Source organism: Octodon degus, unplaced genomic scaffold, assembly GCF_000260255.1.
Source record: "Octodon degus isolate 3935 unplaced genomic scaffold, OctDeg1.0 scaffold00095, whole genome shotgun sequence".
NCBI lineage: Eukaryota > Metazoa > Chordata > Mammalia > Rodentia > Octodontidae > Octodon > Octodon degus.
In genome coordinates, this window is record NW_004524671.1 from 7,229,054 (window position 1) to 7,242,233 (window position 13,180).

Consider the following 13,180-nt stretch of genomic DNA (forward strand, 5'->3'; position numbering starts at 1 on the left):
ACTACAATATGCAATGTATTAATTATTGTAACTGTCCTACTAACCTGTTTTGAAACTGTCTCATTGTTATTTGTTTCTCAATAAAATTAATTTTTAAAAAATCAGAAAACATCATAGGCCATTAACTAAACTCATACAGTGGATCTTAGGCCAGAAACACAACCCGAGTCACTAGCTCTGTGCCTCCCAGTGCCAACAGATTTTTCCCCACACAGCACAAGACAGGTCAACACAAGACAGGATGGCATGGCTCCAGTCCAGGCCTTGCTTACCATGTACCACATGCTGGGCCACTTGGGATCATTGAAGTAAGTAGAGTGGGCATGACTGAGGTCATAATCCCGCTTGGTCCGTTTCTTTACCACCTGCTGTTGGATCCACTCCACCTGCCAAGAGGATGAACATTTGGTGAGTGCTCAGGTTCCACCAGAGTGGACACAGCAGAAATGACAGTCCAAAGCATTTTCCGTTTGGAGTCTACAAGAGTTAAGTCACGGGCTTCGTCATGGCAACTAGAATCCCTTGGTCAGGAGGTTCAGTGATTCCCTAGAAATCCAGGGCTTTCTCATTTTCAATGCAAGCAACTAGTTTAGTCTTTTCAAGATAGATAATTTATCTCTCTCAACAATGACCTGGGCTTTTTGCTTTTTCAGAGAGTAGGACCATGCTAATTTTTAAGGTATCTTGCCATTTTTTCATCTCAAGGGTTGGCAAACTTTTTTGTAAGGTTCAAATACTAAATATGTCAGGCTTTGCAAGACATATGGTGTCTGATGCAACTAATCATTCTATCATTGCAGTACAGTTCCACAGGTTATGACATAAATGGTTATGACTGTGTTCTAGGAGAAATTTATATACAAAATCAGGCTAGCTTTGACCCATGTATCCCTCATTTTTAGGCAATTTTTTGTTTATTTTTATTTTTATTTTAGGCATCAAATTTTTAAATGTTTTGGGAACATATATCAACCAAAAAAAAAAAAAAAACAAAAAAACAAAAAAAAAACCAATCAAACATCTTGAGCAAATGCTTTAATAGCACAATTTTTTTTAATGGCTTTCTGTAACTGTGGTGGAGAAGTGTTATGTGAGAATCAGAAACCTAACGCATTCATCCCATCTCTGGCATACAGTTGGAGAAGGCACTCAATTTCCTAAGCGACAAGCTATTTGCCAGCTCTAAAACTCAAACGTGCCACCTTTGAGAAAATCCTTCCATTTAGTCACCACCTGTTCCTAAACAAAGTGACTGGGAACCTCAAGTTTCATATAAGATCTGTACCTTGTGGCAGGGCTACATGTGGTTGTCTTAAACAACAGTTCACCATTATGGAAACATAAAAATCAGCATGTTCTGCTTTCAAGGCATTGTCTCAAATATAGTATCAGCCTTGATAGAATTCCTAATTTGTTCCTAAATATTCCTTTGACTGATTTCTAGTGATAGCAAACTTAGTCACAATATCATAAGCTGGTTGGTTTTTTTTTTTCCCCCTAGTCATTTGCCCTACTTTCTACAAAGGAATTAAAAATTGGTTGGGGTAGACTTTGTAGTCTACTGCTATAATTCTGTTGAATCAGATTTTAGTATCTCCTGACTAATCAATTCAAAGACTGGGGGAGGAAAAGGAATACTTCATAAAAAATATAATTACCTCCTCCAATAACATCTGACACAGGCCCTTGAGACTATTCTTTAAGCCATTATGATAAATTTGACTATGCAACTTATATGTGCAGCCCCATCTCCAAGTCTATCCCAATACAATTGAACTAGCTCATCTCCGTATATTTGATAAAAGCAGTCTGTAGATCTGTTTAGGCAGAACTAATCTCAAAACTAATCTTATACTGCCAATATCCCTTCCCAATGGAGGCTTCAGAAATCCCCAACTGCCAACACGCTTGTGTGTACAAACCAGAAAGTATCGGATCTCCGCAGGCGTGGACTACGCCAATTCCTGTAGCAATCAGGACAGTCTAGAGTGGGGTAAGAGTGAGTAATTGCTCCTGCTGTGACACCCTAAGCATACATGTCTGCCTGGACTCACACAAATAGACAAATGGAATAAGTATACGAGAAAACCAAGTGACAGCCATTTCCTAGACAAACTGTAGGTTCTAAAATAGAACACAATCTCTTAGCAAACAGCATCTCTTCTGTAATTTTACCAAACATGGAGGCTTAGTTATAGGGCTGGTGACTTGAAGGTGGCATAGCTACTTGGCATCTAGATTTGACTGTACATCACGCTGTCTGATCACAGAGCTGCAGTCTCAAATAAAAAGCAGGGAGGGTATTTTTTTAGTGTCAAATACTATGTATTTTTCCTTGGTGCTTCATGAGTATGGGTTAACAACCTCATACTTTTTGGAGAACAAGAAAAGCATCTTTTGGATCAGAGGGTTCCTATGATTGGAAAGACCATACTCATATTTTTAAGCTATTGTCCATATATCTACTCTTGAGTTCTTTAAGGAAAACTCAGCTAATGCATTATACAGATTTTCATTCTTGCCAAGAAGCCCATTGCAATGAAACAACACTTAAAATCATTCACAGCTCAGCTCCGCCCTGGAGAAGAGTCCTGTGCTTTCCTGCCCTAGCTTAACTTCACTCTGCGAGTCCAAGAATCTAGAGCATGAAGTGCAGGACCCGTGAAATTGCATCTGGCCACCCAATTTCAGGGCACACTTGCCACCAGCTTTCTGGACAGGTCCTTCCTGTCATCACAGAGCTCTCCTCCTCTGCTGGCCAAATGAACCTTATACCTCTGCTCCCTAGCAGCCTTTGTCCAAAGATGGTCTCTTTTGTCAGATTTCACTCACCAAGCAAAACACATTAGTAGTAATTATGAGAAGCCCGGTCCCAAAATCCCAGCTGAATATATGTCTCATTATTTTGGAATTTACCAAATTTTTATGCTACACACAAAGCAGCCAATTTATCACCAATAGGAGAAAAACAGGATGTTATCATATGACTACTGACTACATAAGTTATCACATAAATTCAAATGGGAAACAAGTTATGGAGTTAATACTTAAAATGTATCCTTCACAAAGGAACAAATCAGTTCTTTTAGAAAATATATTAAAGTTAATAATTAGAACATATACTGGTAGCAAATGTCTACAGATATAACAAGGAAGTGAAAGGTACAGAAATGAACCCAAAACATATAAAAAGATGGTCTATAAAAATAGTGCTGTCCTAAATCATTAAGAAAAAAAAATTGCTTAATAAGCTGTGTTACAGGGACAACCATCAGCAGAAAGAGGAAGCTGAAGGCATTCTCATGAATTACGTCAGGATCAATTTCAATTGAGTCAAATATTTAAATGTAAGGGAAACAGGGGTTGGGGGGTGGGGGAGTAAACAAGATAAAGCTGGGGATATAGCTCAGCAGCATAGTACCTGCCTGGCAAGTGTGAAGTCATGAGTTTGATTCCTGGTACAAAAACAAAACAAAACAAACAAACAAACAAAGAAACAAACGAAAAAGAAAGAAAGAAAGAAAGAAAGAAAGAAAGAAAGAAAGAAAGAAGATATGTCATGTACAGGTATAAATTACCTATGAGGAATGCAATCATTATGTATATCTAAAATGTACCAATAAGCTTAATGAATTAAAAATAAATCAATGTAAAAACCAGTGCAGTAGTGTATGCCTGTAATGCCAATCTAGAAAGTTGAGGCAGGAGGACTCAAGCTTGAGCCCAGCCTAAGCCACTTAGCAACTGAGCAAGAACCTGTCTGAAAATACAAAATAGAAAAGTCCTAAAGATACAACAGTGCAAAGGCCCAGTATTCAACCGCCAATACCACAAAAACAAACAAAACAGAAAAAATACCATGAGAATTATGGCTCCTGTATTTTGAAAAATAATTTTTGAGAACGTGCTTAGCATGACAGAATATTAATTTACAAGTTAATTCAGCAAAATTTATGAACTGACCCACCTAACAAATCAAAATTAAAGTGAAAGACAAACATCAGAGTTCACAGCTACTACCACAGACAAAAAGCTATTGCTCCATTATATAGAGTCCTATAATCAGTAAGTGAAACACTGACTAGGAAAACGGGCAAAGTACAGAAGTATAAAAATCTCCAGAAAGGTACACCAAGTGAAAATATAAAAATGTGTTTTTTATGTGCACAGTGCTATGGCCTATGCCCCATCTCCAGAGCTGTGGTCCCCAACGGGCCAGCGCGGACATGGTAGAACCTTTAAGAGGAGGTCCCTAGGGCCACAGGGCATGCACCTAGAAGGGGATTGGGGGTCCTTAGTATCCCCCTTCTCTGTCTCCGCTTTCTCTGCACTTGTTACTACTTGTGCTCCCACAAGTCACTACTTGACACCTCAGCCGAGGGCGAACCCAAGCCAGTGCCCACCGCATCACCTGCCTACTGTAGATCACGAACTTTAAACTCGAAACCTGAGATATAGAAAGCTCTTTTTCTTTCCAAGTAGCCTGTGTCAGATGCTTCCTTATATTGACGAAAAATACTGATACACATTGAAGAGAAAAGCAAACTAAAAATAAAGACGGTTAATAATATTGTTAGTGATGGTCTCAGAAAACAGCCGTGCTAGTGGTGAGAGGAATGGAAATTTGTACAACTCTATGAAGTACAAATCAGGCAAAATCTATAAAAATGAGAAAATGGGCAATTCCATGTCTGGGAGCATATCCCGCGAATTTATTTACATGCACAGCTGGTTTCGGAGAGCTGCGTCATCTCGGATTTGCCACCAGTCACTGAGGCAATCTTTGTGGGCCACTTTCTTGCTGTAAAATGAAACAAAGCAGATTGTCTTGGTTCTTTTTTTTTTCTTGCTTTCAAGTTTTACCTACACAGTCTTGTTACCTAGTGTGACCAGGAATACAAATAATACATAATACAACAGAATGTAACGCAACCATAAAATAGAATGAAATGGATTTTATGCATTGACTATATCATACTACATGTGTGTTACAGTTTAAAGGAAAAAAAATAAAGATATAAATGGTCAATAAATGACACTGCAATATTTACATCTCTTTGAAGTGATTACACAATGAAACCTGGTAACACTGTTACGTTATAAAGGAAAACTAGGTATCCTGGAAATAAGCATAAGAGGCAAGCCTCAATCACATCCCCTTTAGATCTTGAGTGTTTCCTTTGGCTTTCTGTTTTTCTCTTTTTGGGATAGGGTCTCATTCCGTAGTCCAACCTTGTCTTGCACTTAATATGGAATTCAGACCAGCCTCTAACTCACTACAGATTACTATGGCATGTGCCACCACACCCAGCTGACAGTGTACCTTTTCTGTTGTTAGGTAGGATCTTTCTAAATTGCCCAGAATGGGCTTCAACCTGCAGCCCTCCTATCTGTCTCCCAAACTGTTGGTATTAGAGACACAAACTCCCACTAACACAGTCACTTACTATTTTTTTTAGATTGATGGATTGATTGATTGATTTGGTACAGGGTCTCACTATGCAGCTTAGACTCATAGTGAGTGTTCTCCTGTCTCAGTCTCCCCAGAGCTGGGATTATAGGAGTGTACCACCACACCCAGTTTCAGAGGCAGGCACAGTGTGCTTGGGGTTCCGGGGCTGGCACAGCATGTAGTACCGGAGATCAAACTCAGGTCCTTGCCCTTGCCAGGCAGGTGTTTAGACCACAGAGCTACTTCCTCAGCCCCAACACTGTCATTTTTGAATCAGCAAATATGTTACATACTTAAAAAATTGATTTTTAAAATTATGTTCCTTTGTTTAGTTACTATTTCATATATCCAAACAACAATTTAAAATCTAGAGCCAGCCCGATAGCTCACAGGGTTGGCCCGATAGCACAGTGGATTAAAGTGCCTGCTTAGGCACATGCAGGGGCCAGGGGTTCGATCCCTGATGTGGCATGCCATGCAGTCCCCTTCATCACCACCACCACCCACCCCACAGTGCACTGAAAAGGTGACTGAGACTGGGGGTGGTGGCACACACCTATAATCCCAGTGCTTGGGAGGCTGAAAATTGGAGGATCACTATGAGTACGATCTACATAGGGAGACCCTGTACCCAATACATTAAAATAATAAATTAAATTAAATTAAAATCTAACCATAAGTTAAAACATCTTTTAGGAGATAATTAGAAAAAAAGTAGTTTAGACAGTCTCTTAGATGGCCTTATGTTGTGCTGTAACACGACTGAAATAGTCAGAAAGGTTGGGGAAGATAACAAAAAGAAGCTGGAATATGAGGTGGGAGCAACTCGGCTATTCACCTACATTTCTGTCCCTTAGCTCTGTGATCTTTGTGGGCTGCCTTCAATTGTAAGAGAAGGGAATACAGATGCAATAAACCTGCTAGGACCTCTGATAGTATATAAACTCTCTAGTTTGACTAGGAATAAAATTTTGTTACAAGCAACAGAAGGGTACAGTAGTTGCTCTGGTTGATAAGTGATCTTAAGCTATTCTGTGAAGATGCAAGATAATATTTAGAAAGCGATGAAATTATATTACTCAATGATTTGAATGAAACAGCTGTCAGCAATTTTTTTTTTTTTTTTTTCGGAACCGAGGATTGAACTCAGTCCCTTGTGCTTGCCAGGCAAGCTCTTATTCTACTGAGCTATCTCCCTGGCCCAATAAAATACTTCTGACTCCATGTTTTGTACTTTTTCGTTATCTTTGACAAAGTTGAGAAAAAGAACATGAAAATATTTCCTCTCTGTTCTCTTCTTTCACTTTGTAAACAAAATAGGTAGCACTGCCTTGATTAAAAGGAAAATCTGGGCTGGGAGATAGCTCAGTGGAATAAGTGATTGCCTGGCAAGCGTTAGATCCTGAGTTTCATTCCTGGTACCACCAAAAAATAAACAAAGAAACAAAAATCTGAGTTAAGTACATTTTAGAACTTACATGCATCTTGCAAGACTTAAAATCACAAGCAACGTATCTCAGAAATTTGATAAAGCTCTGGGCAAGGAACCAAAATTGCTGACTGTGGTGGGGCATGCCTGTAATCAAATCAGCCAATAAGCTGAGGCAGGGGGGTGGCAAGACCTGGGTAACTCAATGAGACCCTGTTCTGAAGTAAAATGGATAAGGTTGAGGGTGTGTGTTTGTGGTATAGCCCTAGCCTAGCGAGATAAAGGGCCTAGGTGCAATCCCAGCAGCTTTACTTCCACTCCTACACCTGACCCTCCAAAGGAAATCTGAAAAAGAAAGACAACAAATGTAATAAGAGATGTGTTTAGACAAAAGTATCTAATTCTTTACATTTTGCTCTATTTAGTAATGTATAAACAAGTACTTAAGTAGTGATATTAAATCATTCTTTTAGGAGATAATAAAGGAAAAATGTAAATTTAATTCTACTTAACTCAGATACTACTTGTGGACACAGTAAAGCCCTGTTTTATTTGATGGAAATTTTTTTATTTAATTTGCTTGGAAACAGTATTTTAAATCTATTTAATGACTGTACACATCGAAGGTTTCTATTAAAGAATAGATCTGGTCAAGAATATGGTGAATCACGTAACTTATGAAAGGTCATTTAGAAGGAGAAAATACAGGGCAAACTGAAACACTTAACTCCCATAACATTTTCTGCTTCATGGCCTTCTTTGAAAGCCAACCTTTTAGAAATATATGTTATAAATTTTGTCTTGCTTTTTTCTTTTTTTTCAGAACTGGGGATTGAACTCAGGCCCTTGCACTTTTTTTTTTTGTTATTTTATTTTATTTTCCCATAATTTTATTGAGAAACAAAGAGCAATGAGACAGTTTCAAACCAAACTGGTAGGACAGTTTCAATAATTAACACATTGCATACATTCTTCCTAGTGGTTAACTGCTGTACAAGATGTGGATAGATATATAGTTACATTCTCTTAATGAACAGAAGGATTTGTTCTAATAGTGTTTGTAAATAGGCCCTTGCACTTGCCAGGCAAGTGCTTATTCTACTGAGCCATCTCCCCGGCCTCTTTGCTATATATTGTTCAATGGAAAAACTCCTATCACTATTGTTCTTTACTCACTTTCAGAGAATTAAAGTCAATCCTCTCCCCTCAAAACTATCCCACTATTTTTTACACATTTCTAAAAATTAATTTTTAGTTTCTTACCTGTTTTTCTCCTCTACAATAAGGTAATCATGAAAGGAAAACATAGATCCATCCAATTAAAGCATCAAGAATTATGGCCCATCTTTGAAGTTCTTTTGTTTTTTGTTTTTGTTTTTGCTCATCCCAAAAGCAGGTGTTGAGCAGCTACTATGTGGCGTTACTGTGCTGCAAGATGGCAGTGAACACGTAACCAGCAAATGATGGGGATAAACACAGAGGACACAGGGACCAAACAAGGCTTTCCAAACCGTGAGGGCCTAGGCAAAGGACCACCCTGCCTGGTTCTAGGGGTGGTGACACGGTGAGGGTGGTCCTTGATGGGTGCTTTAGTAATGGGGCTTTGATGTGTATTCAGACCTCTCAACTATGCAGCAAAAAATCACGGGTGTCATTTGATGACACCCAACAGCAGACACACTATGAAATGATCCCTTGGAGAAAAAAGGAAAGTAGCCTAAGATTTTTTAAAAAGAAGGGGTACAAGAAAGGAGCCAGAAGTCTGGGCCTAATCGCATCCCAGTTTAATAAGATATGCTGTACGTCAATAACAGACAATAGCACACAGATGGCTCTACTGCTAGCAATGAACAGCATGTAAACATGTTATGGAAGGATAAGTGCTTGGCATGTATTATTCTGTTCTTAATGGGCTGTTGAGCCCTGCTGAGGTTACACATGTGTGCCACCAAGCCCACTATTTTTTTTTGAGACGGAGCCATTTCCTCCACTCTATTTCTCAAATTTTGGAAGCAACAAAAGAACAGTATTGGGGCCGGGGAAATAGCTCAGTAGAATAAGTGCTTGCCTGGCAAGCACAGGGTCCTGAGTTCAATCCCTGGTTCTGCAAACAAACAAACAAAAAAAGTGTCTACATTTAAAATGGGTAGAGAAAAACAAAGTAGTTATTGACACAGCTCAAGAACCAGAGAGATGGTTGCAGGTATGAGGGTGTCATTTGATAAATTACAAGGGTTGAAAATGGGTTGACTTTAGCCAATCTCCAGATCCATTCTTCAGACTAGTAAAGGACATCCCCAACATTTTAATGGTAAATGACTAGTAATCAACATTTTAATAGTGACTAATAATCAGAGAAATTATGAATTTAAAAGCAATCATTAAAGAAAAAATAAAAGAGGAAGAATGTGACTGAAAGCTAAATCCTCCAAGCTAAATGGAAGGAACTGTCAAACTGATAATAAAAAAATTAGGGAAGAGTTCTTTCACAGTTAAATATTTTAAACATTTTAACTTAATGTTCTAATGTTAAATATTAATTAATTATATTAATAATATTTAATAAATACATTGATATTACAAAATGTTTATGATCAAAATGTTTAACAAACACTGCATTTTCTTTTAACAATTAAATTTAAAACTTTGCCCATGCTGGCCACTGGTAATCATACCCCATAAACAATGGATTTTTTATAATTGCAAGATTTTTTTCTTCTTTGCTTTGCTTTATATTTCTGAGAAAGATAATCTCAAAGTTTTCAGGATAATTTTTGTACTGATGTTGCCACTCCTTAGACTTTCTTAAAAATCCACTGAAGGCAAGATGCTTTTTACGTTTGTCTGAAACATATATTGTCCTTTGGGAAAAGTTTTAACTTATTTTTAGGGGGAAAAAAAAGACCCCATGTTTCTAATCATGTCAAGATGCTTTCCACTGTGCAGAAAAAGAAAATTGGAAGAAAAAAAAACAAAGGAACATATGGAGTGTGTGTGCGTGTGGACACATGCATGTACGTACACATGAAGAAGGACTGAGGTATTACAAAAACATGACTGGTGATGTGAACTCATTAAGCACTTGTTGAATGACTTGATTATAATCAAAGATTTTTCCATTTTTGAACCTGCATTTCAGGTTCTTCTATTTTAAACTTTGGGATAACTAATTGAAGCAATGAGAGGAAATGTGGAAACAATTTTGATTTTCCAAGTATTAAAAGGAAATAGGATTCTAGAGTGTTTAAAACTAATTCTGCTGTCTGAATGCCACCTGAGGTTAGACTCACACGTTTGATTAAATGCAGTCTCTTAAAGCAGGAACTGAATTGGGACAGCACACAATTCTCTCTGGCTTCACCCGGGGGTGGGGGTGGGGTCAAGATTATCACTGTATTAAAAACACAGTGGCATGACTGCCTTCTTTATGTATTTGTCTTCTGCATAATCATCCTTTAAGCAATTTGAAATTTAAGTCATTGTAATTAATTCAACATCTAAAGTAAAGGCTACATGTTCTGCCTTTAGCATAATTGAAGTTTCAGGTAACTACATCTACCTGACATTTCATCTTAAAGCATTAATCACCTAACTTTTTGGGTTCTTTCTGACCATTTTGTAACTCTGTGTATAAATCATTCAAGATATTCCCAGACCTGTATTTATAAAAATTGGATGCCCTCAAGTTGTAAACCAAGTGAATACAAAGAGGAGCATTATTTTGAAGAGAGTGGTGAAATTGTTCAATTCAGCTGAGATCCATATAAAAAGACGCAAACACTGGCAAAGGAAAGGAAAGCTTTTCTCATTTTTCCTCTGAGCACAGAACATGGGGTGATCTGTTAAATATCGAACAGTGCGTCAGCATCTCACCTCCCAGCCCAACACACCTCTGACTTCAACAGAACACAAGCCGCAGCCATGAGAGCTATGTTCACACAGAAAGAAACTCTTTCCTCGTGAATAACTCGACTTTATTGCACATTTGACTCTTTCTTCTAGGTTTTTAAATACAAATTTGAATGCAAGTGGCAATGGCTTTAGTTTCTAAATTCCACCAATCATACCATTATGATTTTGATGAGGGACAGTTTGAGCACGTAAGTTCAGAATAAGGACCTGAAATTTTTATTTTGCCTAGTTCGTGCTCTTTGCTTTAATGACAGATATTTTTAGTACTGTGTCAATATTTTAACTTTTTCCTGTATCTTTAAATCTTGCCATTTTAGGATTGAAAATTTCAGAAATTCAGAAATCACTCACTTACATCAGTGAAGCTTTAGGGGTTTGAATCGAATGGTGCTGTCAAAGACTGCATTGACTCAGTGAAACCCTGTCTCAAAATTTGTAAGTTTAAAGGGGTGGAAATGTAACTAAGTGCAAAGGTCCTGGATGCAATCCCCATTTTTTTTTTTAATCCCATCTCTATACAATAAGTTAGCATACAACTTTGAGAAGCAGGATATAGTCTGCATAAGATTTCTAAGTTCTAGTACAGTTAACATTTTTAAACTCTAAAATACATTTAAGGTCCATAAGTAAAATAGTACAGGAGTCATTGGCTAGCAGAGGATTGGATGGGCACCTGCTGCTGGGGCCCTAATGGACACCAGAAATAATAAAGATCAGCTTTTCAGTAAGGTCTCTGATTTAAAGTCTCCATTGTGGGGATTTCCCCCGGCACGCTAACCCTCTACTTGGCAGGAAGGGCAGAGTTATTTTACAGCCAAAATACTGGGATTGTGGCAGTTAAACACCATTGCCATCCTCAGAAATATTTAGCAGCTACATTGGTTAAAGGGGGTGGGGGAGATGCATGCTTTTCAGCCTCAGGGAAAAGTACCATCCAAAAACCCCAGGCAAAGGACAGGGGCTGCATTTGCTGCCCTAAATCCAGTTGCCTGAGGCAAACCCAGTGTTTTCTCAGTTTGAGTGCTACTCCTTCACCTTCACAGCAGAAACCACCAGCCAGGCTTCCAGCAAGGTGGCAGCTACACAGCCTGCAGGTAACATGCAGGAAGCCAGGGAGGACCTGAGTAGCAGGCTGGACCTCCTGCCTGCTCACCTGGGTCTGGGTGTGCCGGGCTCCACATGTGTCACCCAGGGAGTGCCCAGTCACTTCAAGGTGCCTCCCCTCAATGCATACCCCAAGCCCACCACAGCCAATGATAGGGGTCTGGGGGCCCATACCCAGGAAAAGAGAAAAAAGCACATTTTCTGGAATTTTTTTTTCTATTTTTTATTTTATTTTATTGAGAAACAAATATCAATGAGACAGTTACAAAACTGATTAATAGGACAATTTCAATAATTAGCACATTGTACACTGTTATCTTCTTAGTGGTTATGCGTAGTAGAAGATGCAGACAGAATATCCTGTCCAAACACTATTAGTACAAATCTTTCTTCTCATTGAATTAAGTGAAAGTAGCTGTATATCTATCCTAACTATTCTGCATATACACAATACAAAATGGTCCTTTGTATCCTCTTTTTTTGTTTAGTCCTGTCAGAAATGGGTATTCCATTGGCATCTAAATACTATAGGTGCGTGAATTCAGCAAAACAATCCAACACAGTCCAGCAGTCCACAATAGTAGTGGGTTATCCACAGAAGTTGTTGATTTGAGCCTTTCACAGCTCAGCATATTAATACGGGTTTTCCTGGAATCTGACACCTCTTCAGTCTGAAAATTTAGAAGTAGAGATCCTGACTGCCAGGATTCCTTCTTTCATGCCATCTGTGTTGGATGGCTTACTGGAGTCACTAGCATGTCACTGTTCACGTCAATGCAAGGTGAGCATTTCCTGCAGTGGACAGGTCTCCGTCCCCAGTTCTCTGCAGCTCCATTGCCCTGCAAAGAGCTATACAGAATTCAGGGACTCTGCCTTGGAGATCTGGCCTGGACCATGGTTCCCAGCAATCCTTCCAAGCCTTGGTGACCTGAGAAGAGGCCATCAAAATTGTGTCAACTGCCCAGTGCACTCGAGACTCTGCGCAGCTTAACATTTAGCAGCTCAAAATGAGAGTGAAGGAAAACAGGGAGTGAAGAGGGAAATCACTGGCTAGATCCGAGTCTGTCTAGGTTCCGTGGCCATCCAGGAGGCTAGAGTCCAGTCCCAGAGTTCTACCAGCTGCCACAATAGCCCCTCTATGCTACACACTGCCCAGGCTAAACATGGTAAAAGATTTAGAGGGGGCCTGCCCCTTAGCTCAGTTCTTTAAGTGGCTGCTTCAACAAAGCAGTCAGGCTCAGGTTGCTGTGGTTTGATCCCCACAACTCAAGCTAGCCAAACCT

General features: G+C 39.0%; 1 protein-coding gene across 2 annotated transcripts in view; it reads right to left on the reverse strand.

The window, feature by feature from the left end:
• Pcsk5 (proprotein convertase subtilisin/kexin type 5) overlaps window positions 1–13,180 on the reverse strand; it is a 433,314-nt gene that overhangs the window by 342,582 nt on the left and 77,552 nt on the right. For both annotated transcript variants that reach the window (XM_023722967.1, XM_023722968.1), the window contains exon 3: window positions 273–386. In XM_023722967.1, coding sequence (XP_023578735.1) covers window positions 273–386 — 114 coding nt within the window. The remainder of the gene's footprint in view (window positions 1–272; window positions 387–13,180) is intronic.